Genomic DNA, 27414 nt, shown 5'->3' with positions numbered 1-27414 from the left:
ACAACGTTGCAACATTCTTTTTAAGACTGCCTAATTCATTTCAGAGCTATTTTATAAGAGTAGCAAAAAAAGTTATCAATAAATAGTCCTTATTTAGTTTGTACACCCTTATATGTTAAAAACATTATCTCATGTTCTGTCCTTTTTAGTGCTGTATTTTGTAAACGTACAATAGTTAGTAAGAAGTTACACAACTTTCCATTTCGGTGTAAATGAGCGAGGGTCTTTCAAAAAAAACATCACCTTTAAGATCTTACTCTCTCTGACATACTGTGGTGTGGTAGAAGATCAAGCGCACGGCCTGATCATTCAGAAATGTGAACCAGCAATAACTTTGACTATGAACTAATATTTTGAAGGCATATCCAAAGACTAGCAAGTGAGATGTCCCCCCGATGCGAGCGGGAGACGCCACCCCCTCCCCCCTCCGCACTCCAGCGCTCCCCCTCCCCCACCTCTCCGCTCCTTCGCCCTCTGCCCCTGTTCTGCGGCGGCGGGCCGGGACGGGGCCGAGGGCGGCGTAGCCCCGCGGGCCGAGGCGGCGCCCGCGGGTGGCCTTCACTGGATGCTGCCGCCACTGCTGGTGCTGCCCTTGGCGTCCGTGCCGTTGGTCTCCGAGGACAGGGCCTTGTTGAGGGAGTTGAGGCTGGCGTCGGAGGGCAGCGCGTCTCGCCGCGGCGGCATCCTCTCGTTGATGCGGTCCAGACCCTTGGCCTCCTCGAAGCTGGTGATCTTGTGCTGGGGCGAGAAGCCCTTGATGGCTGTTGGGACGGAAGAAGAAGGAGGGGAAAGGTGTGTGGGGGGGGAAATCAGGAGCGATTTTAGAGGGGCAGGTAAGGAGGGTTTAAAAAAACACAATGGAGTCACACTTTTCTTGCTCACACCCACCCACACATCAATGCTTTTGGCTTATCTTTGGTTTTATTTTGTGCCGTGAAATCATTGTGAGGGAGAGACCATTTACTGACAGAACAACTGCAGCTTCACAGCTCTGTAGAGGCTGCGCTTGAAGAGCTGTTGGCTAAATGAATCAGTCATCAGTGACAGATGAGCAGCTGGACAGGCCTGTTTACATTAACCTTCCTCTAGCTCTTCTGACCCATAAAGACTGCGACTAATCTGAATAACTGGAACACTGGCATCAAATCTGTAAGGATGATGTCAATCTGTACTAAGCCTTCAACCATTTGTTATAAAGCACTTTAAATATTTAAAATGGGTTTTAAAAAGGACAAGAACATATATATTACCATACTGGTCATTGTGCAATTTTAGGGCTTGTGATAACACTCAATCAGTATAAGGACACAACTCATTGTTATACAATGAACACACATTAACACCATTTACCAGAGGTTCAAAATGATATAACTCGACTGACAACAGGATTATATAATCCTACTAAAACTACAGGGGGTGTTCCTGGCATCAGGGTCAACAGGTTTTCACTGGGCCGTGCTTTTCCAAAGATAATTCATTCATTCATTTCATCATAACATTTATAATTACGTTGATATCCAGTCAAAGAAGGTGCGAGTTCAAGTTCAAGCAATGTTAATTATCTGTGAAATGACACCTATGAATATGGGAGCACCATGAAAACTATAATAAAATCATTTCACTCCTGTAATGCGAATTCTACATACAGTATGCACTCTATATAAAAATCTGAGTGGACATAAGGTTAAAAATATACAGTACATCTATATATATATATATATATATATCTAAAGCAAATGTAAAAGATCATCCTGACTCAAAGGCACAGCACAAGAAAACCTGAGGACCCCAAACGTCCAGACCCCCCCCAGCACATCACAGATTAAAACGACAAAAAGGGACAAAGGAGAGTGATCGAAGAGAGACAAAAGAATGAGGGGAAAGGAAAAAAAAAAAACAGAACAAAACAAAAAAACTAGAGTGGAGCCCACCGAGACATTCACTCCCACAAAATAGAACCACGTTGAGACTGAGCTCACGTACAAAGACACTACAGAGGTACTTGGGGTGCTAACCACTTGTTAAGCCTGCTTGGAGCATGCAGCAATTACTCGGGTTCATTGGAGTGTATGAGGGGTGGAAGTCACAATGCTGCTGAGACTCGGATTGAATTAAGTGAAGACAGGATCAAATTCAATTCAACTGGATAATGGAATAAGAAAAACCAATAGGCAGCTGATTTATTAAAACGCCACTTAAATTAATAAAATCAGACTGATTTAATGTAACAGTGTAAACACTCCAATGTTGATTTTCCAGTTTTATTCCATTCAGTGGGACATTTTAAAGAAGTTGTTTATTCAGCTCGATCGCATTTCTTTTCAGCCCAATTTTCTATTTTTGTCACTTCCACCTTTCATAGAGGCTGGGATCTTGATGGTGATAAAAAACTATGATTCCAAAGAAGATGATCCGTTACTGGATTGAGGGGGCATTGTTTTAGAAGGCAAATTGGGGAGTGTGGATAGGGGGCTGATGGGTAGTGTAGTTGTGTTGCTGCATAGCACAGGTCAGACACAGGTTATTAGCAGCTCACAGAAAAGAACACGACACAGCAGGGCCACAGAGGATCCACATGGAAAAAGAAGCAGAGAAGTGTCTCGACACTACAATGGACCGTCCTCTATGGGCGCTAGAGAGGAATTACTGAACAATTCCAACGTAAATAGCAGCTGGCAAACTACTATTTAGCTCGCAGTTGAGGTTGTTCTTGCGCCAGTGGCGACTTAAAAATTTGCTTTTGGGGAGAATCCAATTTGCATTTCGAAGCCTCCTGTGGAGAATAAATGTTTATCTCTACCAAATTCAGGTCCGACTCCAAGTCAAATCGTATTGTATAGTGGATTGTATTCATATCACTGCAACAACAATGCACAACTGCTTCAGCTGTTTCAAAAGGGAAATACCATTATAAACTTTCATAGCAAGATTTCACTTTATTGTGTGAGGGCAGAGCAGCGGCTACACTACAATGTGATAAAATATAATTAAAGGTGTGGTATCTTCATATTCACAAAAAAATGTAAATCAAGTTGACTGAATGTTTCAAATAAAGTACCAGTTTGTTTCCTAAGTGACTCTCTACCTCTGGGAACGTTCATACAGCTTTAGATAAATGAACAAGCTTAACTTACCTCACAACTAAATAATTCCCTGTGACTCTGCTCATTTATTGTATTAACTGTGGATTCCCACCCCACTGAGCAAAAGACGTGATTTCAACGTTGCGTCTATGCTTTAGCTCTCATATAGCCCGGGATCATTACGGCTATGTATCAACCTATTTTAGACCAAGCAGTAAATACATTATTACAATGAATAAACATCTGTAAATACCAAAAATATGCACCAGAGAAGTCCTGTAGACTAGCCTACAAGATAATTATCTCAGCACAAGAAGTAATTTCAACATTGCGTCTATGCGTAGCTCTCATATAGTCCAGGATAATATTGTCTATGTATAGACATCTAATAAACTTTCACTTTTCAACCCCATTTAAACTTAATTTAGCCTAGACGGCTATGGCCATTTAGACGTGTTTTAAACGTCTAATCAACGTAAAATTGCTCAGTGGGACAGTTTCTGCAACTAACAGTAAATCAGGGCTTGTTCTCCTTGGTGTATCACATCCAAGATAAAGCAGCACTGATGAGCTCTGACTCCTCCTCCTCTAAACTGAACACTTAACTCGCTGCTTTGGGTTCCACTCAGCTATAGGATTTTTAAGCTTCTCGTGTATGCTGTGTCTATAAAGCTCTTTATGGCTTTCTAATAGGGATGTCTTTGATAACTGCATACTGAGGTGTTGTCTTGTTAATAGTTAATACAAACCTGCCCATTTCAGTGAGATACCACATAATATTTGCTTTGCACTCACAAAAATCACAGTTCCACATATATGAGCTCTGTGATTATGAAATCTGTGCTATGAAATCTGTTCCCCTTTAAAACATGTGTGACAGGAGGATTTCTGTACTTACTTCTTTATATTTTTGTTTGTTTTTTTTTGTTTTTTTGGGGGAGGTTAATACTATGCCACAGTTTGTTAGCCCAAACACCCAACACACTCTATTCAAGCACCAGCGAGATGGATGAAAACCCAGCGGAGCCCCCTGTCTATTGCCCTGGAAGCAACAGAAGAGGGCAGCCAGACCCATTTACCTTCGTCAGCCTCAATAGCTTCAATAGTAGCTGAAGAGAAGAAGAGGGGGGTTGCAAAACGAATGAGAGAAGTGAGCAGAGGAGTTCATTTTGTCCCAGGAACAAGTCAATGAGCAGCAAAGAGAGCCAATGCCGACAACAAACGTTAACATAATCTCCACGTCTTATGACAAAAGGACACATGGATGTTAGCAGGAGGAGGAGGATGAAGAAGAAGAGAGGGACAAAGCAGAGTCTTAACTTCCCTTTGAGTTCCAGATCTGTGAAGGGGGGGGTGACAAGGGTGTGTGGCAGCGAACAGCTTCATGGAAAGGCGTGTATCACCTGAGTACTTTGAAGATGTATGGTGTGCTAAAAGGTCTGATAAAGGGCTAGATGTAGTGCTAGAAGGTGTCACAGAATGGATACCTGAGGGAGCGACAGGACAGCACTGATGGCAAATACAACAAGGGCAAAGAATTAAAAAATGAAATCTGGAAATACACTAGTGGACTGCCATTGTGTTTAACTAAGTGCACACATGGAGAAAGGAGAAGCTGAAACAGGATGGATGGGAAACAGGGATAAGATCTGAGTGGACTATGCATGTGTTGCAGCGATGATTATGGCCGGACTGCTAATGTGAGAGAGAAGACACATGGAGCACTGTTACTATGTTGTGTGAGGTGTAGAGCAGCATCTGGAACTGCAGCATAAGCATCTTTTGATACAAAACATCAAAAGTGCTGACATACCTTTGTGGCCAAGAAGAAAACGTAAAAGGGAAAACCTTTGGTATATTTACCACTTACCAAATTCTCTCTTTTTTTTACTGTCATCCTTGAGAGTATAGATTTAGATCAGACTGTATAGATCAGGTTCACACAAAGACAGATATGAGGTAGAAGTCGACAGCAAAATAAATTACAGCTCTACGATACTGAAAACTAAATTTTTGCCATGGGGATGAGAAGAAATTACAGAAGGACACGAGAGCAACGGACACAGAGTGAGGCTAAGGAGGTTTAAACAAAACCAGTGGTTGATGGATCCAACATTACAGTAGAAGCACATTGGCGTCTGCCTACGGAGGGAGGGGGGCAATGTGATTCTACCAATGTTGCAACAGGAATCTCTGAACATCACTCTACCTCTACTGTGGTTCTCTTTAGTCTCTGCTGCTTCCAAATGGCCGACTTGAAGAGGAATACCCTTGAGTTTCCATATTCATATATGTTATCCTTAAGTCCTCAGAGGGTTCAGTTTGTAATGAGCATTCACTATTGTCTCCCATTGCTAGATACTAGATAATCTGTAATGTCATACAGATGTATATGAGAGTTGACAAAGCTGACTGACCGCAGCCAAAATGCTCTTCTTGAGTTAACAAAGCATTTATTGGTTTGAAACCTACTACTACAAAAAAGCCTAACAAATGTATTTTGTGTCTCCTACTCACTGTCAGTGGATCAGCTCCATGCTGTGCACTTAGTCCTTTTCTTCCTTGTTTCTTGCTTAAAGCTGCACTAGGCAAGATTTTTATATAAAGATACACCTGTCTTATCAGCCTAAATCACAACGTGGGGCTGCAATAGAGAAGAGCGTCCAATCTGCACTAATTGAGACGCCTTAGGTTCGCCTCAATTCTGGCGGGTATGGTCACTTCTCCACCCACAAGTGATGAATTGAAACTCAAGAGTGAAATCCAAACTGTCTCCTAAACAGCAGTGAGCAGCGCTCTGTCCAGAGAAAGCTGGACTCACCAACGTTAGATCTTTTTCCTCTCTTGTCCCTTTGGTATAAAGCATCACAGACCGGCTGGATTGGTAAACATGAGCGTGCTGTGTGCAGTTATGTCACATACTGACATCACGCCACATGATTTCTGGATATTTAAGCTCAAATTTTTCAAACAGTTACCTCTTGCTGCCCTTTGGAGCTGCCAACGTTCGAAGTTGCTGAGTGCAGCTTTAAGGAGAGAATCCTTCATCGTCCTAAATTCAGCCTGAACCCTCCAATGTCGTGGGAATAACATATGTGAATACTGAAATTAAGTGGCATTCTCCTTTAAGGCGAAGAGGTACCAGCCTTTTCTGGTAAATTACATGGCTGCTCTTTGAAGTCCAAATCATTGCTTCGTGTGTTATTTATGTGTGTGATGTAGGATTGTGTGTGTATTTCCCTGGTCTTGGTCCAGCACATGGCATATAGAGAGAGACCAGGGAACTGAAACTGTGTGTGAGAACCTACGAGAGCAGAGTGAAGCTGTTTGGATTTCTGCTTTACTTTGTGGATGACAAGGCAGATAACAGCGATCCCCCTTTCATTCACAGTTGGTTATGTCAATTCCAATTCATCCTTTGAATCACAGCCAGTCCCTCGTCTCTCCTGACAGAGCGCTGGAGAGATTCAAACTACGCTCAATTTTGGGAAATAATGTGTCCATTTCTGTCAGGATTCCAACCAAATTTGATGTGCTGTAAAGGCGTTTCAAGAAAGGCCTTTACTTCCTAGCGGCAGCAGGTTGTCAAACTCATTTACGGAGTGTTTGGAATTTAACATGGGAGGGTGAACTCTATACTGGTCTCACAAAAAAAAAATAAAACACTCTGAACAGAATACTTGCACAACCGATTATACCTGCAGTTTCTAGGGAGAAAGGAGAAAGAAAAAGATACAGATAATATTTGAGATAAAACCAGTGGATTACAGAGAGGGACGGGGATGGGAGGACAGGGCAAAAATGCGAGACATCAAGAGGGAGACACATTAGAGAAGACAAGGGGACAAAGAAAATCTCCTGAATGTATCTGACATTGTTTGGGAAGAAGGGGCTGTCTGCAGGGAGTTGACACTGAACAGTCATTCATCCAGGGTAACTAGCAAATTACTTACTGATCACCTGCATCCTCAGCCCTAATAAGTTCTGCTAAAGGCTAAAGAAAACTATACAGAAAAGCTGTTATTTCTTACTTATGTTTAACTAAATACATAACAACAAGATTATTACAGAGAATACGGTGGAAAAATGACAACAAATCTATTGGAGCTGCCTGAAAGATTTCACTATTTTTATTATTAACAGGCAGCGATAGAAACCATATCATTTTGTTCGAACAAAAACGAGGGGAAGGGAAGGAGATTGTATGTATTCCCTAAACATTGGGCTATAGCAGTGTATTCAAAACGGTGCTGCACACTGTGTGAGGTGGACTGGGACCTGTGTGTGTATGTGTGTGTAAGTCTTGTGGGGATCATAGATGGGGGTGTTGGGGTGTGCGGTGACGGTCTTACCATTCTGCAGCTTTTCTTTGCCGCCGGACAGCACTCCGCTGGGTAGCATGCCTGTTGGGGTCAGGCCCTTCAGCGTCAGCACGCTCTCGCTCTCCTCTCTGGAACACACACACACACACACACACAAACACACACACAAACTGTGTATGATGGACTGGATGCACCTAGTGTTGTCCTAATACCAGAATTTTGTCTTCAATATCAATAATAATTTTTATATTTATAATTTGAATACTACTACAATACCACCACAAACAAGAAAAATCATCAAGCAAAACAACCACTGATTTATTGATATTTTTATTTATTTAGATTTATATGATTTATTTTGACCAAAAGCACCATGGAAAGCACCATAGTTCAACATGAAAATCAATAACTTAGACAGAAATATTAAAATCTGCAATGAGAATGAGAACCTATAATAAAACTAGAAAGGTACATTTGCTGAAGAAAATGCGGGTGATTAGCAATTACTAGTGGTCGCTATGGTGTTACTAGGTGGTTGCTAGGTGATTACAAGTGGTTGCTAGGGTGTTTGTAGGTGGTTGCTAGTTTGGGTGTCTGCTCGATAAGCTAAATAGTTCTATATTTTGCTCCTAGCACCAGTTTAGGTGGACTGGGATTCAGCTCAAGACATTTTGGACTGTCTGACACTGTTGCCATGTTTTCAGCTGTTTTGTTGCGATAAATTTAGCACCGACTGCTGCAGCCCAGTGTCTCCAACCAGCTCTGTCTATTCCAATCCTAACTATTTTAATCCCTCTGCCATCTGCATGCCCTCTGGAGGTGACACTGAAGTGGAATTTCCGCTTGCAGAACACATTTGTTGAAAGTATTGAAAGTTAATAGAATTAAACATCCAATTCAATCTCTCACAAGTCGCAACGGAGTAGTATTGAAATTTCGGTGATGGTGACAAAGCTCGGACACGCCGCAGAACACAGTAGAGGTTTTCATGTGTGGTTACCTGAGCACAGAGAATACCCTGGCCATCTTGCCAATGGCACGGATCTTGTTGCGGATGACCTCCTTACGGGCAGAAGCTGTGGCACCTGCAAGGGTCAGAGGGCACACAGTCATGTACACAGTGACACACACACATCCCCATGTGTACACAAACACGCTCGGTCGGAGTGTAATCTAGACTGCACAGTGTGTGTGTGGTTTGCGTTTGTTTACATTTTTAAGTGCCCTAAAGTACCTTAAGCAAATGTGCTACGACATAACTTTTTCTGGATCATCAAAGTTTTAATCAGGTGTGCATCAGAGCAAACATCAGATCACGAAAAAAACACAATGCGGTTATTGAAGCTCCATTTCTTCAGATGATACAAAATGCTTCAAATCCAACCACGCATCACAGCAATTTGGCAGAGTAATTCTCAGCATTCAGTGCGTTCATGCTGGCTGTCTTGGTTAAGTCGCTAGTCGCTTTAACTCCTACATGGTGGTCTACCTCAGATGGTACAGAAACATTTTCAGTTTTTAATCCAAACTTTCTTTCGATGGAACCTTGTGACGTTTGTAAAACTTTGCGATCGATGGCCTGATCCACGCCCAAAATGTGTTTGTTTTCTACCAGTTAGACAAGAACACCCCTTAAATCTGCGAAGAGGGCTTTTTTTCCAGTCCTGCATTTTGGTAATGGGAACTCCAGTAGGATTTTTCCCAGACTGGAAAACAAAACTTTGCTGAAAGAGTGGCCTTTCACAGGATAACAGCTCCATGGCCCTATGGGGCCCCACCTTGGAAAATGAGAGTGGAGCGTGAGAGATGGAAATGAAATGAGTGTGTGGTAAAAGGTTGGGTAAAGGAAAGAGATAGCAGTCTGATATCTGGTGTAACACTCTCTCTCTCTCATCGGTGAAGGAACTAGTGACTGAGCTACTTTAGAATATGTTTAACCAAATGTAAATCTATGGTAGATCATCACTTTAAAGAGTGGACAAAAGTAAAATATTAGAATTACCCCTTCTAGCAGAATTGCCTATTTCAATGTGTACAGCAAATATATTCACATAGCCAGCTGGTTATTAGAGTATTTAACTGAAAAGCAATCATATGTACTATGTGAAAAGTGAGAGCACAACTTAATAAATGTGAATTATCTATGTGCAGTAAGCTTATGCTCTAAGCTGAGGAACGTGACATCATCATATCTAACTTCCTTCTTGGAAATAGTTTCTCATTGGCTTTTTTTCCTTCTGACATGGCAGATTTGGCGTCAGGAGTGTGTGGTTGTGTAACGCTGCCTAGACCTCTTTTAGGGAACATCTACAGCTAGGATCAGCAGACATGTTAGGCGGTGCTTTGTTAGTCGGACTTCTGAAATGCAGAGAGCAAGCATGGGGAATAAAAGGTCTATCTACCGCAGCGCACACCGGCATGGCTAGGGTTTGTACCTTTCTTGGGGGGATATATTAGCTGTCCTTCTCAAGAAACACCCCCAGAAGAGAAGAAGAAGAGGAGAGGAGAGGAGAAAAGACAGAGAGATCAATGGATGGCTGGAGAATGACAGAGGAGGCGGCGGAGAGAGAGAGAGAGAGAGAGAGCGAGAGAGAGGGGCAGACAGTGAGATAAGAGGCACAAAAGCACAACAAGGAGTGTAAAGAAAAGCGATGCCTTGAACACAAAACTCTGGAAAACATAGAAAAGAAAAAAGAGAAATTAGATGAGGTAACCGTGGCAGTGACAACATCACAGCATGAGAGAGAGAGAGAGGTCATGAGAGGGTCGAGAGAGAATATGTGAGAGAAACAGAATAATACGTGAAATAGTAGTGAGCTTGAAAATATCAACATAATGGATATTCAACCAATCGCACATAAAGAGTAGTACAAAAAAAGATTATCAGAGATTATGGGACAAAGAAAAGTAGATTATGAGTGAGAATAAGAAAGCAAAGAACAGTCCAAATGTCAACATAGTGGGAAATGAACCAAATGTGTGAAAGAGTGGAGGAAGAAAGCAAAATTGGAAAAGAAACAAGCAAAAAGTGAGAAAGGAGAGAAATAAACAGAATGAATCATCGAACAGCGGTGCGGTGAGTGGATGAGTGGGTGGAGAATGACCAGACGCGGAGGACTGGCGAGCTATCAGCGGGGTTTGTGGTGCGGCCATTTTGGAGTCGCCTGTTTGACCCCAGACTAACAGCTCATCAACAATGAGACGGCAAGTTCCCCCCGCTCTGCTCTACTCTGCCTGGCCCCACCCCTCGCTGACAAACAGGAAATGATCTCACCAGTCCCCCCCCCCCACCCCCTCTCCTTCTCCTCTGTCTTTTTAGTTTACTGACGCACACGGCTTGGACTTTGTAAACAGACTCCTCAAGGGGTGCGGTGTCAGACAAACTGAACACTTCCTAAGACCTTTTTAATGCTACATGGATTTGAATTCAAGTCCAATATTGATTGACACAGCCAAAAAAAACTTTCTGAATATGTGAATTGGTGTGTATAAGAAAAAGGACAGCAGGGAAGTAATTGTTAAGGGACATGAAATCGAGATACGATGAAAAAAAAATCATTGTACTGCTAACCCTGTTCTGTATTAATGTAAGAGTGTACATGCAGCACAAAGCAACCTGTCAGTGCATGGTGGAAAATAAAGACCTCTAATGACTGTATTTAAGACACTTTAATGCTTTTTAAGGCATTAAATTGAGGTATTGGCAGACTTTTTAAGGAGCCGCGGCTCAGCTGGCATTGTCAGGCGTGGAACAGCGTCTGCATCTGCCCTCTGCTGCTGAATAAAGCCGAGGAATGATTAAAACTGAACCCATGTTGAACTGAGGGGGCGACTGGATGGGTTTTTCAATGTTCTGATAAAAGGGCAGAACAGGCACGGTGTGTTTAAGAGAGAGAGGGGGAGAGAGGGAGGGAGGGAGAGAAAGAGAGAGAGAGAGAGAGAGAGACTGAATGTGTGTCTGTGTGTGGTGTTCCCGTTAGCTGAGGACACCCTCTAGTGGACCTGGGGGTGAACTGCAGTGAGAATTGCGGCGGCTGTGACTGAGCAGCTTTCTGTGCAGCCGGTGAGCCGAGAAGCCCGAAGCTTACCGTCCAGCTCCTCGTCGGTCGTCAGCTCGTCATTGGAGCAGATGCTCAATACGTTCACTAGCATCTCAGTGACTGCAGAGAAATAAAAGAGACAAAGTCTGGTTAAAGGCAAAGGCAGTACGTGGTAATACGATGACGAGACAGAGAGGATAATATGGTTTAATCTGGTTTGTCAGACCTCAGTCAAGGCTGGGGATCATTAACAGACTCCTGTAGCAAGTGAAACACAAGCGTGACATTTAGCTTGGGATGGAAAATACATACAGTATTGAAACATGAGGAAAAGTTATCGACATAACATGAGGAATGAGGGATCTCTGTAGAAGTATCTGCTGAGAAATATTTCAGCAACCTTGAAACTGTGTCTGGGAAACCAGTGGAGCGGCATCACGTCGTGTGTGTGTGTGTGTGTGTGTGCGTGTGTGCGGGGTCACATGGGTGATTCACACACACACACACACACACACTGCTGGGAATAGCGATGGGTGGGTCACATCTAAAATGAGCTACCCAGAGTGAGTGAGTGAGTGAGCAAGTGAGCGAGTGTGTGTGTGTGTGTGTGTGTGTGTGTGTGTGTAAGTGATAATAGTTTATGTGTGATTAATTGACACAGATCTAACAAGGACTGCAGCTGGGTAATGGCAGATGTCAGCAGCGTGCTAAAGACCACATTAAAAAGGCAACAGGACAGCAAAGTGAGGTGAATGATTGCAGCATTTGTGATTTGAAGTGCCGCAAACACATCATCTAGAAGGGTGCACACCTCCACCAACACTGAACAATTCTCCAACTTGCCGTTACACCCAAAGACATCATTCTTATCACTGAAATTTTAAGTTAAATTGCTTTTCTTGACACTGCAAACACACCCTCGGGGCTTGGAATTAAGCCTGTATCTCCGCTAGTTTCATAGTTATGGCTTAAAAACGATAATCATCTCGTGGCGGAAATCCCAGATCCGGATCACCACCAAAATCGAATCAATTCTTCCTTGGCTGAAGGCCTATCTGTCCACCGAATGTCATGGGAATCAGGTCGCAAGGACGGACAAACTATCTGACACGAGCGAAAACATAACTTGGCAGAGGTAAAAACAACTGAAAACCAGGATGTATTCAACTTTGTAGCTTGATTGACAGTTTCTGATCCATTTGCTTGGAGACTTAAGACATTTGAGTATAAAACCATCTAAGTTATGTGTGTGTGTGTAAGTGTACCTACACATAGGTGGGCAGGTGTGTGTGGGTATCTGGCTTACTTTTACTCATTTTGTTGAGCATTTGTGATTCCATACACTCACTTGTAAGTTTGCATGTGAGCACCTTTTGACTTGCTCATAAATCATATGTAATATGTGTTGTATTTGTGCAATATAAAGCAGCTACAGTATAAATAGCGGCACGCGACATTGTGTGCCTGCGCTACATTTCTGTCGAGGCCGGACTCGCTTCATTATTAATTCAGGGAATTGAGTGTTCATTACAATTCAGTGGTGCAAACAACATTCGATCCAAAACCGCTCATATTCAATGTTCTCATTTCATCTGAATTACAAAGTCATTGCAGGAGAATACTGTTCATGTGTGTGTGTGTGTGTGTGTGTGTGTGAGTGTGCGCGCGTGTGTGTGTGTGTCTCACCCTTCTCGCCGACGAAGGGCAGGGACCAGGTGAAAACGTCCATGAAGTTGGGCAGCCAGTAGGGGTGAGGCGAGCAGTTGAACTGTCGGATGTTCATCACGTTGTTCTCGTACTTCAGCACCGCCGCTGGGGAGGGAAGACAAGACAAGAGAGAGAGAGAGAGAGAGAGAGAGAGAAAGAAAAAGAGGTGGTCGGTAAAATATCTCCAACTGTGCCAGAATAGATGTGTCTCTGGTGCCTGAACACACAAAATGAACGGTGGTTAGAGAGAGCGTCCCCTGAACTGAAAGGTCACAGCTTCAGTGGCCATGATGTGTCCATCAGCAGCCCATACGTCCTGTCAAAGTGCACTTCCCCCTTTCTACTCCATCATGTAGGAAATCCTTCTGCATAAGGGTGTAAACAAAATAACTGTAAAGAGTAAATGTTTTGAGATATGGCTCAACGTGTTTAAAGTCGCAATTAAATGAAATATGACTTTTCCACCTGGTAAGCCGATTCTCCACATCACATACACCTATTTAACAATTAAAAACGCCAAAAAGGGACCGTTTTTCATTTTCTTGTATTTTTACATGAAAACCTCATTACTTTTACTTGCTGGAAAACTGTATATTTTTAGTGGTTACTTAATGGCATACAGAAAAATTCCAATATAACACCTGAAACTCCCAGTTTCCTTTTCCTAAGACACCATGGTTGCATCCTGGTGGCTGGAATATATTCACCATCAAAAGGCTGTTTCCTTACGACTTAAATATGTGTTACTAATGTGTTAATAATGCAACACCATCTCCAACACCTCTAACGAGAGTTGTGTGAGAGTTGTACTTCAGGTTGACACAACCTTATTTCAAAACACTCTTAAGATTGTAAGCAGCAGTTGGAAATCAGGATTTCGGTTCAGCAAAGTCCAACAGACCATTAAAAAAAAAACCCACACAGACACACATACCATCTGTTTTCAATAACTGAACATTAATTGAAAGCGTCATCCAGTAGTACGTTCTCAAACACTGTGGAGCAGCAGTTGTGATGAGCAGGCGCGAGACCACACTTTGTATACAGGTTCACTCCAAATGTGCCCTGGCCTTTAAGATGAATAATAACTCTAACTGCTGAATAATAACTCTGGCTGAAGTGCTGGCCATTTTTAAAAAGACTGCCATTTCATAAAAGGACAAATCCACCCGCAGATCCTCTGTTAGATATCATCCATTTTGATGCTCACTGCATTCCAGGAGTTATTTTGTGATGAAGTGCGGTAATTTACTTTTTTGTTGTGCCCAATTTCCCTCACCCTGCCTCGTCTACTTTGACTTCTGTTAGTGATTTCCTATATTTCCCAGAATGCCTTTTGACAACCCCCAGGGAACGGGTGTGAACTTGTTGCTTTTAATCAAAAGGTGGGCGTACGAGTGAATAGTGCCTTGATCTTTTTGTTCAATTTCTGGTCCTTGACTCATTAGTACAAAATCATTATACAAAATCAACATCATCATGAATCCCTATCAATTGCTACTAAGCTCCATCTGATTAAAAACCATTTCAGAAAGCATGAAGAGGCCAAAACCAAGTTATAAGACAGTCCTGCTTTAGGCTGGACGTCAATGAAGACATTGTGGCAAGCACTGCCTGTCAGTCAAGATTTGACTCTGACAGTGGATAAGAAGCTACTGTTTACAACGGCCTACACAGCCCAAAAATGCAGAAGAAAAAGCATTTCAAGATGATGTGTAAACAGTCAACATTTGTCCATTCCTTACCCTGACAGATGGACTGATACACATGCAAACACACCAAGGCGTGTCAATTTCAGCTGGAAAATTGCACCCACACATTAAAATGCAGGTAGGGGCGTCTGGGGAAAAACGGGTCCGATTCCCTGACGCTGTTCACCTGCTGCACACAGCTGGCCTTTCAAATCAATCCCCCGTTTTTCCCCCTGCAGAACATTCCTTCTGCGTATTGATTATTACCCCCGAGCCGCTGAAACGTGTCTGTCATTTACAGGATTGGATACGTGAATAACATCACAGAAACACACGGCTCAGCATCTGGGCTCCGCGAGGCCAGGCGCCCTTCATTACTTAGCCAGAAAACGTCAATTTCTGGTGAGGGAGGGAGGGAGAGATGGACAGAGAGAGTGAACCCAGAGAGGAAGCCACGATAATGATGGACAGAGACATAAAAAACAAGAGGAGATAGAAACTACAACTGTCATAATACGACCAAAACGAAGAAAACTGTATGATGACCACCGGTCTACTCCTTATAAAAACAGCCATTTCTCCATGACCTATGACAAGTACATTAAACCACATGTACGTATGAAATGCAAAGGTTATATCATACAACAGCTCAGTCTGACCAGCACTCTGACTTTTGCTGATAATCACCATCATAGCACTCCCGCTTATGCTGCTTCAAATGCTCAAATATCAAAAAATCTGCTATATATATATGTTTAAAACACACAAAAAGATTTCTTAAAATTAGCCATTTTCAAGCAGTAGTATTAATCATGAAACAGTGATGACAGTGGTTGTGGTTTGGTTGGTGTTGACAGTATGGGACTTGCAGCAGCAAAATGAAAAAAATCAATTAGCAGTGTTTTGTGTGATTATTAAAGACAGCCTGATTGGCAGTTCCATGATTTGAACACCCCCCCCCCCCCCCCAAAAAAAAAAAACAGCAATAGAAATCGCAATTTTTTTTTACTTTCTGCATATCCGGGCAGATGGCAGAGAGGGTTTTAAAGAAATGAAACCATCACGGTACATAAAGTTACGCAATTGGGAACCAAACTCCAGCCTCAGGATCCATACATGGGCCTGGGAGTCATAATCATAATTGCTTACTGCATAAGGCAGAAACTAATCAGATAAGAATGACAACCGGAGAACCGCTCAGTCAAACCAAAGCATTTCCCAGTTCGTTTTATAGAACGCCCTCGTCATAATCACATGCGCTCTGTGGACTACTGACATACAAAACCGCCTCCCAGATCCTGACCTCGGCCTCTTGCGGGCGACCTCACCCATGATTGAGGCGCGGTGTGAATTTGGGCACCGAGGAAAACATAAAAGCCGCCAAACATAAATATACCCCACACTGTATATAGAATGCCCCAGCCTCTCCCACACACGCGGCCAGCCTGCGTGGCCCAGATCTGGGGGGGGGGGGGGGAGGAGGAGAGAAAGCGGACACCGTGGCTGGGTCACCATGGGGGACTTTCCTGCCCCGTCTCTCCGGGTTCAGAATAGCAAGTCATCAAACCTGGCATGCCAAGCAGCCGGCTAGCGACTATAAACCCTGTCGCAACATAGATGGGGACAAACACATCCTGCTGGCCTGGGGTTTGCCTCTGTGTGTGTTGCGTGTGTGTGTGTGTGTGTGTGTGTGTGTGTGTGTCTGCGAGTGTGTGGAGGGCATGGCTCTGCATATACAGTGCAGTAACTACACGATCAAAGTGGTCCCTTGAGTACTGCCAAGCGTTATATTCCACTGCTGCCTCCTCTGTGCACCAGGCTACGCAAATGAACACACATCCTCCGACATAAACAGAAAATTCTCCTGCAAGGAAACATCGATATACTGTATAATTAATGTGGCATTATTATCAATATCAGCAAAATACGCGCCGCTATCCGAGCCCAATAAGAAAGGCATTGCATTAGTCTGACAAACTCCACTCAGACAGGGCTCTGTGTGTGTGTGTGTGTGTCGGCGTGCATGAAAAGCAAGCGCACGCGTGGGCAGCCGTTGCATAAACATCACATATTGCATAAACATTGTCGAGGCACTTGATTGAATGCAGCCATGGGAGCCCAGAGGGGAAAGGCAGAGTGGGGGAGAAGGTCAGCTCCCCCGCCGACACTCCTTCATATCTGATTCCCTTTAAAGGAGCAGAGACGACCTCGCCGCTCCACAGACGTGTTCACCAGGCTCTGTGCATGAGCCGGTCAAGGCCTTTTTTTTTTTATTTTTTTGATACTGCGTTATGACACAGATAAGTGTGACCTGCACAGCGCTATCAGAACACACACACACACACAAATGACATGCAAAGTTGCTTCAGTGACTGCTATATTAAAACGGCGCATGATAACCACTAGATGTCTCTGCTGCTCCGACGGTGGCGACGAGGAGTCCGCTGCCACGGTAACACAGATATTCAGAGGCGTCGCCCCGCTCATTAATTATTCATGAGGGAGTGCCTCGCGCCGGTTTCCCCCGGTAACGCGGAGGACTGTTAAATCCGCCTGGAGATCAGGGGGAGATTCCCCCTGTCCTGCCCGGAGGCTTAATGCTGACGGTCTGTCTCTCTCCAAAGCCTCTGGTATCACGTTCCACCGGCTTAGTATTCCACTCCAGCTGTTTTTACCTTCCCAGCCGGTTACATCTAGCGTTCCCCGTCCGTCTGATGTGTACGGGATGCTGCGCCGCACGTACAGGTGCGGTATGCATGCCTCGTTTCTATATGATCTTTTTTCATATCTGTCATAGCTGAGTCAATGGCTACAATTGCAGCAGCACTCATTTATACCTACTGTATTCACACATGGTCACTGTCACCAACTGAACTCATAACCGGCTCTTAGGTTTTCATCCAAACCTGTATGGAAAAGGTTCTGCTTTCTATCTGTTTTTTCCTATTGTATGCAGTATAAAATTAATTTTTAAATGAGTAAGCTTAACACTAAAGGAAAGCCCAGTCATGACCAGCGTTAACAGTCAATGGGCGGGCATCTCCACCCAGGGAAACTCCTCTCTGTGGCACGCACGACGAGGGGGAAAAATGAATTCCCCGCTGCGCTGGCGTCATCACTGCCCCTGGCTTCCATCCTGCTATTTATTCCAGCGGTAAGGCCAGGAGCCAATCATGCCACTCCATCTCCCTTCCCCTCATACAACCCATCTCTAGTGCCTACCTATCGCCACATGAGCACAGGCAGGAAACAGGGGTGAGGGGAAAGCGATCCCCGTCCAGTTTGTCCTGAGAGTGAACCGCAGTCATGTCCTGACCCCATGTCCCTATGGCAGATTTCCCCTGGCAACGGCACATTCCTTTTTGTTAAGAAAAATTCATTTCAGTTTCCGTTCCATCAGTCCATTCCTGTTTCCACCTCATCGTCGAACAATAACACGAGAGGGGAAAGAGACATTAATTTGGTTGCGTAACACTTAACAGGTGTGAGATGGATCTGAACCAAGCGCTCCTTCGCTGCCTCGGGGGCGAAGTAAACGGCGTCAGCAGCGCTGGCATCGTCGCTGTCATTTCACTTTTATTCCATGAAGGCACCGCAACCATTAGGATTCAGTTGTTGACTTTCAGGACCAGTCAATAATGATGCAGAGGAAACCATTCCATTAATACAAAACCGCAAGCCATCTACAAAGTGTATAACTGCCAATTCCCCCCCGCCCCCCCCCACCTCCCTGCCCGCCCCCCTTCCCTCTCCACTGCAGTCACTTCAGTACTTTAAAGGTTCAACAGTAAAACTGCAAAATCATTGCTGCTGCTGTGTTTTCATTTTAACGCGGCTTCCCTGCCAGCTCAGCCGTGTCCACGGCGCTTTTTCTGATTTTATCGAGGGGTCAGCGCTGTGACAGACAGCTGGTCAGCGTCCATCTGAGACTGGTGCTTAGCGCAGACCAACGAGTGCGACTGGTGGGGTTAAAGAGAAAAAAGGAGGGATGCGCAACAGTCGTGAGGCCGTCTTTATGGAATCATCATTCAGGTGTTGATTATGCTGACTCAGCTACAACACCGCCCCACATACTTTTAACTTCTGGCCAAGGAGTCTGAGCTTTTCCAAGGCTGTTGGTGTCACCCCATACACATCCACCGCCCTCTCTCTCTCTCTGATGGGAGGTGCACTGCCCGCTCCCCGTTTTCCGGGAACGTGGAGGAATTTCATTGGTTAATCTGGCAACTCCCAGTGCTAGATTGATAGGACCTGCTGATGCCTCCTCCCCCCCCTCCCCCCTCCCTCCTCCCTTTAGATTTATGTGCCCGCTCGATTGGCCATCAATCACGGGACATGCTCTGAGGGCCCCGAGCTCCGGCAAGAAGCTAAGAGTAGAGCAATTCATTACAGCGGCTTTGGTTCCAACGGTGAACCCCACCCACATGACTGATTAGAAGAGCATCAGCAGGACTGATGGGACTGTATTGGTAAACGGTGCTTTTTTCATGGAGTTGTGTAACAGTAAACTGGGGAGAATACATCAAGCCAAGTCATTTCTCTAGATGCAAATGATAAAACAGAATTGGAACTAAATAACTGCAAAACCATTACTTAGTGGGTTTTAAACAGCTTTAACACAGAATCTTTGGCAAGACCTTCAGCTGGAGGAACGTTTGTTTTCTTGGGCATTGCTGTCTTTCTCGCCCATTATCTTTGTATCTGATTACTAGGCAGCCAGTAAATGATGGGAGAATTAAATGTAGTGCCGCTAGGTAGGATGCATCTGTATGCCTAAACCCTAAATGAATTCATTTCTAATAATACATATAAACAAATACAGACGATGCCAGTAATCTTGTTCTTTCAGATTACCACACATGTAGCACGAGGCATTTTATCTACCGAAGGTCAACCAGCTGCAGCCAAGATGAGCGCATAGACTAAATCCTTTCCGATACTTTAGCTGTTCCACTGAGCTTTGCAGGGTACAAAGGATCACAAGGCAATGGGATGCCAAAACTAAAAGCAACGCGCGTCTGACACCAGTTTGTTTGTTTGTTTGTTTGGTTTGTGCTGACTGCAAGCCCTAGGAAGATTAGTTGGCAGGGAGCAAATGGGGTCCTAATAATAAACACCGAACCAGACGGGCTCGAGCAAACTGCCTGGCTGCTTCTTGACTATCCGTATTGTGCACCACAGGAAAAGTGGCTCTGTGGCAGCTCATGGGGAAAAAGGGTAAACAAATACAACCTAATCTTAAATCAAACAAATACACCTGAAATTTGGTCTGGGAAAAAAAAAATGAAAGCCTTGGTCCCTTGCGTAATGTTCTCACACCAGCCAATCCTTCAATATACACCTCCGTGATGGTATTTCACTGTGAGAGAAGTGCGGAACAGCGTCCAACAGCACCATCGCCTTTTCCCTTCCTTTTCCCTTGTTATTCACATCTCCGGGCTTTCCCGTGATTGTTCCACCCCCTCTCCACCACCACCACCACCACCACCACCCCCCCAACACACCCCCACAGCTGAGGCAGATACCGCCGCGCTCTCTCTGGGGGTAAAGTGCTGACTCACAGCACAAAAGGCAAGTCTATCTTGTTGCGTGGGCACCGTAGCGCAGCGCAGGGAGACGCCACAAGCCAAGTGGACCGGTGCCAGGCCAGCTCAGTTCAGACCGGGTCCAGCCCTGTGATGACCTGACCCACGGCAAAGTCACCGAGCTTGTTGTACCCACATTTGGTGCACTATGGATATGGGACGGTGTGGTTTTCCATTGGAATAATGAGCAGCTGTGTACATTGTTTACGTGTCACTGCTGTAACGCTGATGGTCCTGCCAGCAGCTTTTGAAAGTGGGGTTTGGGTGCTTTACCAGCAGCAAATCAGAGTCTCTGCAAGTCTCCTCAAGTCAAATTTAAGACCTTTTAAATGCCAGGTAGAATGAAATATAAAACTGTTCTCACTAGTGAAAATGAAATTGTGCACCTACCAAACTATATCTCAGGCTTAAATTGCTTAATTTAATTATATCTAAGACCTTTTAAGGCCTCGAGTTTAGATGATATGATTTAACACACTTTAAGACTTTCTGCAGACGCCCTGCAAGTATGTTTGGGTTCTTTGGCAGTATCAAATATGTTGATCCAGGTATGCTAACATACCTGGACCAAACCAAACCAAACCGAGCCAGTATGGGTACAGCATGATGCACTTGTGCTGTGACAAACCCATATTAGAACATAACTTTTTCAAGACTCTCACCAGTTTGTCAAAGCAGTTAGAAATAGTATGTGATCCTATAGGATGTAAATGCATGCAACATGGAAGCTGCTCATCCTTTCACTGTGTGACAATTATTAGATTTTAAGGAAACCTTCGGGTTACTAAGTGTGATGTCACCCTATCACAACCTGTGAATATGACACTGGAGCGGCATTCAGGTTCTGTGCCACTGCAGCCAAGATGGATAATGATATTCTCACTCTCCTTACCTTTGTTGTTGTAGACATCTAGGTAGTTGGGTGCTGAGAAGATGGTGATTAGGGACGGGAAGCCAGTGGTCTGACTCTTTCTGTACATGCGATATCTGGTGAGACACCGAAATGAGAAGCATCAGCCAGGATCACAGAGGTTACAATACATCACTCATGGATTGCTCATTGCCGTTCAGCCCTTGGGATATGATTAGGATCAAGTGTTGTTCTAGTCTGTTGTGTTTACTTTGGCTGTGTTTGTCCCCCGAGTGTAACAGGTGATGTATCAGCAAGGGGGTCAATTCAGCTCGGTCTCAGGAGAGCAAGTCCCTGTGTTACAGGTGAAAGATGCCCTTACTGTATACCTGCACAGCTAGCATCAACTCCCTCATTCAAACCCAACTACTGCTTCTTTTTTCTCCCAGCAAAAGTCTGTGCTGTGTTTGTTGTTTTGGATGTCTGGAATGGAACAAAGCGTCAAGTAAACAAAGTAAAAGAAGTAACTCAAATGAGCCACACAAAAGACACGACTTATTCGCCACACCGCATTTGGCAAAAACAACCCCCCCCCCCCCCAACATATTCTTTTTCAAGGAGATTAGAAAAAAAAAGGTAGCAATTGCAGAAAAACAGAAATGAAAATAAATAACATTATTCTATGTGTGGTTTCAGGCAGCTTGGGGCAGCAGCCTCCTCTGAGACCAGGCAAGGTGTCCCATGTGACCACACTGTGGGAGTGCAATGGTAAACAACTGTGTGCTGTGCCTCCCACCGCCCTCGCCCTGCTTAGAGGGAAACCAACTGACACATCCACCCACCCCCCTCTGTTTTTAAAACCCAACTCTTGAAAGAGGCTTTCCAATGCCAAGGCACACTGTAGCCTCAAAACGCTCATCAAGGGAAAACAACACAGTGAGAGATAAGATAAGTTTGGTAGAGATTTTGTATTTTTCTCACTGTTTTGTTGGCAGAGATGTACAGCACTGGATGTGTTTGTATGTATGATGTATGATAAACAGCATATAGTGACGATTTCCCAATCACTTTAACCTCTGCCTTCCTATATTGCGAGGATAACAGGATGATATTCAACTAGAATGCCTGACAACATCTGCATTAACAGCCCCACATCTGGCCAACTTGCTCTTCGTAATGGATTCAATTTCATTTCTGGGATTAACTGGATTTCTTCGGAAAGTTCAAACCCGGCCTAACTTGCACTCCGGGCGGGCTCGAGCGAACCCTCCGAGCATTGGAAGAGGATTTCAATTAATATCCAGGTCTGATGTTCTCTGCTGTGAGACGGTGCGGCGGGGAAAAAGAAGTGGCGGGCCGACGGCAAACAACACTCACCCAGCATCCTGCGCTTCATGGGCCCGGATGACAGATAATAAGTTATTGTGTTGTAGAAAGTCACAGACTGCAGGGTAGCTGTTGAATAAAGAGACAGACATTTGGTTTACTCATAAATCAAGAAAAATCCCAGTAAGATGGAGCACAATAATCAATATAAATAACTAAATAAGTCATGAGTATATTGATTGTGCTCACAGAGACGCAGTGGATACACTCAGTTCAAGCTACGTTTGGTCTAAAACCAATTTGTGGCTGATAAAAAGGTATGCTGCCTTGAGAGGTTGGCTGTAAATGTTGAAATGGTGTGCATTCCAAACCGCCATATATCAACTTTACTTCTTTTCTACTTGAAATTTCAGTTAATTTTCAAAAAGAACTCAACATTTTTGTAAGCAAAAGGTCTTCTGATGACTCATACCCTAAATAATAATCCATGATATGCTTTACTTTCATACCCAGCAATTATATTGTGCTGTAAGAGGAGTAGGTGTCCTTTTTTTTCAAACGTTTTTTTCAAATTTCATTTTAGAATAAAACTCTTCAAATAATGTCAAGCATGACACATGATTCATGCGAGGCTTTTTTCTTACAGAAAAAAAGGGATCAGTGGGAAGGGTCTGTGCATGTTTTGTACTCCTGCTGATCTGTTCAGCCTGCGAGCAGAGAGGCCAAAACTAACTGCCAACAAGCAAACTACAGTAAGGTTTCAGGGTTTTCCATTCTACAGCCTTTCATTCCCCGGCACCAGCTGCCACTGGAAATTTCCTTTGCCCTCAATGAAATAGACACAAGTCACGTCACTGCCAAAGAGCATTTCTTAAGTGAGATGCCTAGATGTTGAAACACTTCAAATATGAGTGGAAGAGCTATAGAAATAGTACTTTTCAAAGAGTTATGAGACAAACATTATGAAAACCCGGTGAACTTCAGTACCTGTGAATTATGGGATGCCGTCTAATGAACGGATGCCATGCAACCTGCTCCTGTTTTGTTCTGAAATCTTGCAATCAACAAAGTGATTGACAATTCAAATTGACACCTCAGCTGTACATCTGAAGCAATGTTACTGAACGTGGGAAGATGATTTTTTTTTTTTTAAACAATACTGCAGGCTAAATTCAAGTGTTTTTTTTTTTTTACTCTTTCATTTCTAGATGCGTCTCATTAGCATAACAGTCGCTTTATGCTTTTCACACCGAAGGGGACGGAGCTTTAGGGCAGCTCACAGCCTTGTGTGACATAGCAGACAGCGGAGCGATCAAACAAGGGCGACCCCATCATAATGTTTATTGTCAAAACGTTTGTCAGGGTGTGATTACTTCAATCAGCGGGGAACGCCTCATCTTGTCATACTGATTGAAATTCCAACCTCTTTCTATACTCGCTATCTCCCAACACGGTTTTGTTCTCTGCTGTCATCCCACACTCCCAAAGACTTTGTAAGTAAAGCATGAAATGTGGTGTGCGTGTTCAAAATAGAGGTTCTGATAGCTGTACTAAGTTTTATACAGTTAGTCCAACCATGGTTCCTTGTAATCAACATATACAACAGGCTTCAAGATGATTGGACAGAGCTGTTGTAGAGTTTTGGCCAAGTTTGTGATAGGCCACACTCTCATTTAATGTCAGCTATATTGTATATCTGATTGGCCTGATTTTTAGACCATTTATATGCATGTCTGTGTTGGTGCACATATGTCAAAAATTAAAAAGGGGAAATAATTTAAAACTACAAATCCGTAGAAAATCCATCATGGGAGTCAGGAAAGGTTAATTAGATATCTTGGTGCCTGTAGACACAAGGACACATGCATGCATGACAAACACAATACATCTCTGCAGGCGGGACGTGAATAGGAAGGAGTGGGAGTTGAGAGGGAATTAAAAATTTAAATAAGCCAACAGCATAGTGTTTTTTTGGAAAGGGTGGGGTGTCTGGGAGGGGAAGAATGGGGAATAAATATTTTACTTTTCTCTTGATTTCCTGCAGCAGATGTAGATAGATGCCATTTGGACCTGTTCGGTAGACTAAATACATTTTGGCCTAGTTCGTTTTTGGCAGTTAGCATTTTGAGTTGAGAGTGTTTCCCATCTGTCCAACATCGAGGCACAGATGTTAATGAGCTTGATGGACAACATGACAAGTTGTACATGATCCCAAAGAAAAAAAAAAGAGACTTCAGCATGTGTGTACTGAATGCCACTTCCCATGTTCACTATGTTGAAATTTAAGTATTAAACTTTTACATCCAATAGCCTCAGTAAACACCAATGATAAAGTATGAAAACATATTTTCTACACTTTATGCTGTTACATCTACACTGCTGAGCAGAGGCTAGAATGATTGCAACCATATTCAAAACATGTGCAATTTCATGCCTCAGTTGTGTTTGTAAAACTGTTACGAGGGGGCCTACGGCGCTGGGGGAAGATCTCGGTTGCTGCAAGGCAGGAGAAACAAGGAAACAGACGTTTTTTGGCGGGGGGGTGTAGAGGAATGGCTCTCTCTCGGTCTGGCTCAAACTGTCTCATAAATCCAGAATGCCAGTGTGATGCCAATTAGCGGCCATCCCCTGGGCAGATGAAGTGGAGGACACTGATGAAAACAAGGCTCCAGAGGAATGTTGACCAAATGGCAGAAGGTTAACCGGGATGCTGGTACAGCAAAAACATGTGACAGAGGTGGACATCAAATCAGTAGTTTGAGGTCAACAGGCCACATACCTGACCTTTCCTTTCTGTCTCTTTCAGTCAAGTGACAACAATGCCATTACCTCTTTACTGGGCAAATATTCTTGTAACACAAACACAACTGCAATTGCACTTCTGATGGCTCACATAAACATTAACAAACGATGTAAAAACCCAAACCCACTACAATAACAGCAGCACAGGAAGTTCATTTATAAGCAGTGGCATTAAAACACTATTCATTAGGCGGCTATAAAGCACCTGTTATTTAAAAAAAAAAAAAAAAGAAAAAGAGAAGAAAAAATTGCATATTAGAAGCCCGGGGACATTTCTGACTGCTTCTGCTGGCTTGCCCCAGGCTTGCCAGGGCCAAGTAAGCATCGCTCAGGCCATAATGAGCGGAGGGAGCACTGAACGCATTTAGAGAGGACTGTGCCCTGTGGTAATGTGCCAGTTCATTACATTTTGTGACAGTGCGAGCTGCCCGCTCCCAGCATTTCCTCTGTTTGTTCAGCTACTCGGCTCAATTTAAGGTAATGTGGGTTACATAAATACTGGCGACAGTCTAAGGAGAAGTCTTTGGGACTACTAATGCAGACCATATTCTTACTACTGTGGGGCTCCTACTCACACTCAGTTGTTCATGCCGAGTCTGACAACCAAGAAAATTAATGGAAAGGGCCTAGAAAATGAATACTTGGCAGGAGAGGTTCTTGATTTATCTGGTCAGTGACAGTGTAATGGTTATTTTTTGCTATTTTGTCTTATAGTTGTTTATCATTAGTATTTTGTCTACTTCCATACCTGTATGCATGATGACTAAATATTCTGTCTGGGGTGGTCAGGAAAGTTTAGAAAATGTTCGGAGCATTGCTGCGATCATGTTTCCATAGATAATACAACCAAAATTCATCAGTGATTAAATTTTCCTTATACTGAAAGTGGTCAAAAGACCAAATGAGAACACATTTTTCCTCAGTTCATGTAGCCAGTAACAGCTACCCGGCTCCCCTTTCTTATTCCATGGTCAAATGCGTAGAAAAATAATAGTGTATTCGCTTAATTTAGAAACTCTCGCATGGATTCAAGATCGTGGACCTTGTGTGATTCTAGCATTTTACAATGGCAGTAAATACAGCTGATATCTGGACACTAGTTTGCTACTTTCAAAGTGAACAAAAAAAATGTTTCTTTGGAGATTTAGTTCAATTTCCCCATTACAGATACAGCTTTCAATATCTGTAAACATCAGATCGCTCTCGAAATCAGGGACAAAATACAAGTCAGCCTTGTAAAAGCGTGAGCTCTCACCTGTAGAAGTAGGAACAGCCTCGCACTGTGTTGTGTGTGAAATGCTCTTGGCTCTTCTCATTCCCAAAGTCCTCCAGGGGGTCGGACCACAGCAGATCGCACATTGGTCCATAGGCCGGAGGCTCTTTGAATCTGTCTAGCTGTGGGAAGAAAGTTAAGGACTCCGTCAGTCTGTTTGACTCCTTCAGTGAGAAAATGACTTGTGCATAAATTGTGCATTTATCAGAGAGGAAAATATTTCTCTTTCTGTGGCTGCTGCCGTCAAGATCATAATGAAATTGGTACCCAAAGCACTTGCTCATAGAAGTGATGTTAAACTCTATTGAAGGTGAAAATGAGTCGAATGTAGAGGACATAAAGTGTAGATGACTTGTCAAAGACATCGATCACCTTTCAATAGACTAGTAGGGGTTTTGAAGAGGGCGGGACATGCTCTGTGGTAGCCATTCATTTGGAACAATGACGTCTTAACGTAAACGACTTTGCTTTGAGCCAAGGATAGCTCTTTCTCCAACAAAAGCTTGCGGATTACTGGATGGATGGCATGATGGACACTTCAATAGGGCAAATTCTATTATGCATGCCCCCTGATTGCAGCCATAAAATCCATTTGGAATTATTGAATTAGTCTGAAAGCGGGGTCCGACTCTTCAACATTTTTTAATCAGAGTGAGGACCAGACTGGTGCTTACAATCCCCGTGTCCAAGTTCTGAACATTATTTGAGACAGATCTGGGAGAATTACTTCATGTA

General features: G+C 43.6%; 1 protein-coding gene across 3 annotated transcripts in view; it reads right to left on the bottom strand.

Moving 5' to 3' along the window:
* Positions 1 to 465: 465 nt before the first annotated feature.
* LOC139650505 (protein phosphatase 3 catalytic subunit alpha) overlaps positions 466 to 27414 on the bottom strand; it is a 63054-nt gene continuing 36105 nt past the window's right edge. Inside the window, exons 6-15 of one of the 3 annotated variants that reach the window (XM_071527197.1) lie at positions 26662 to 26801; positions 22656 to 22733; positions 21321 to 21415; positions 13132 to 13257; positions 11494 to 11565; positions 9841 to 9867; positions 8406 to 8490; positions 7436 to 7533; positions 4163 to 4192; positions 466 to 761 (exon numbers count right to left, since the gene is read on the bottom strand). In XM_071527197.1, coding sequence (XP_071383298.1) covers positions 559 to 761; positions 4163 to 4192; positions 7436 to 7533; positions 8406 to 8490; positions 9841 to 9867; positions 11494 to 11565; positions 13132 to 13257; positions 21321 to 21415; positions 22656 to 22733; positions 26662 to 26801 — 954 coding nt within the window. In that variant the 3' untranslated portion in view covers positions 466 to 558. The remainder of the gene's footprint in view (positions 762 to 4162; positions 4193 to 7435; positions 7534 to 8405; positions 8491 to 9840; positions 9868 to 11493; positions 11566 to 13131; positions 13258 to 21320; positions 21416 to 22655; positions 22734 to 26661; positions 26802 to 27414) is intronic. The other 2 variants (XM_071527198.1, XM_071527196.1) reach the window with 2 other exon arrangements.

This window comes from Centroberyx affinis, unplaced genomic scaffold (assembly GCF_046629955.1).
Source record: "Centroberyx affinis isolate AG114_WGS23_722 - 3 ecotype Tasmania unplaced genomic scaffold, CSIRO-AGI_Caff_v1 ptg001499l_1, whole genome shotgun sequence".
Lineage (NCBI taxonomy): Eukaryota > Metazoa > Chordata > Actinopteri > Beryciformes > Berycidae > Centroberyx > Centroberyx affinis.
The sequence above is the reverse complement of the archived record's forward strand: the minus strand, read 5'-3'. Positions and strand labels throughout refer to the sequence as shown.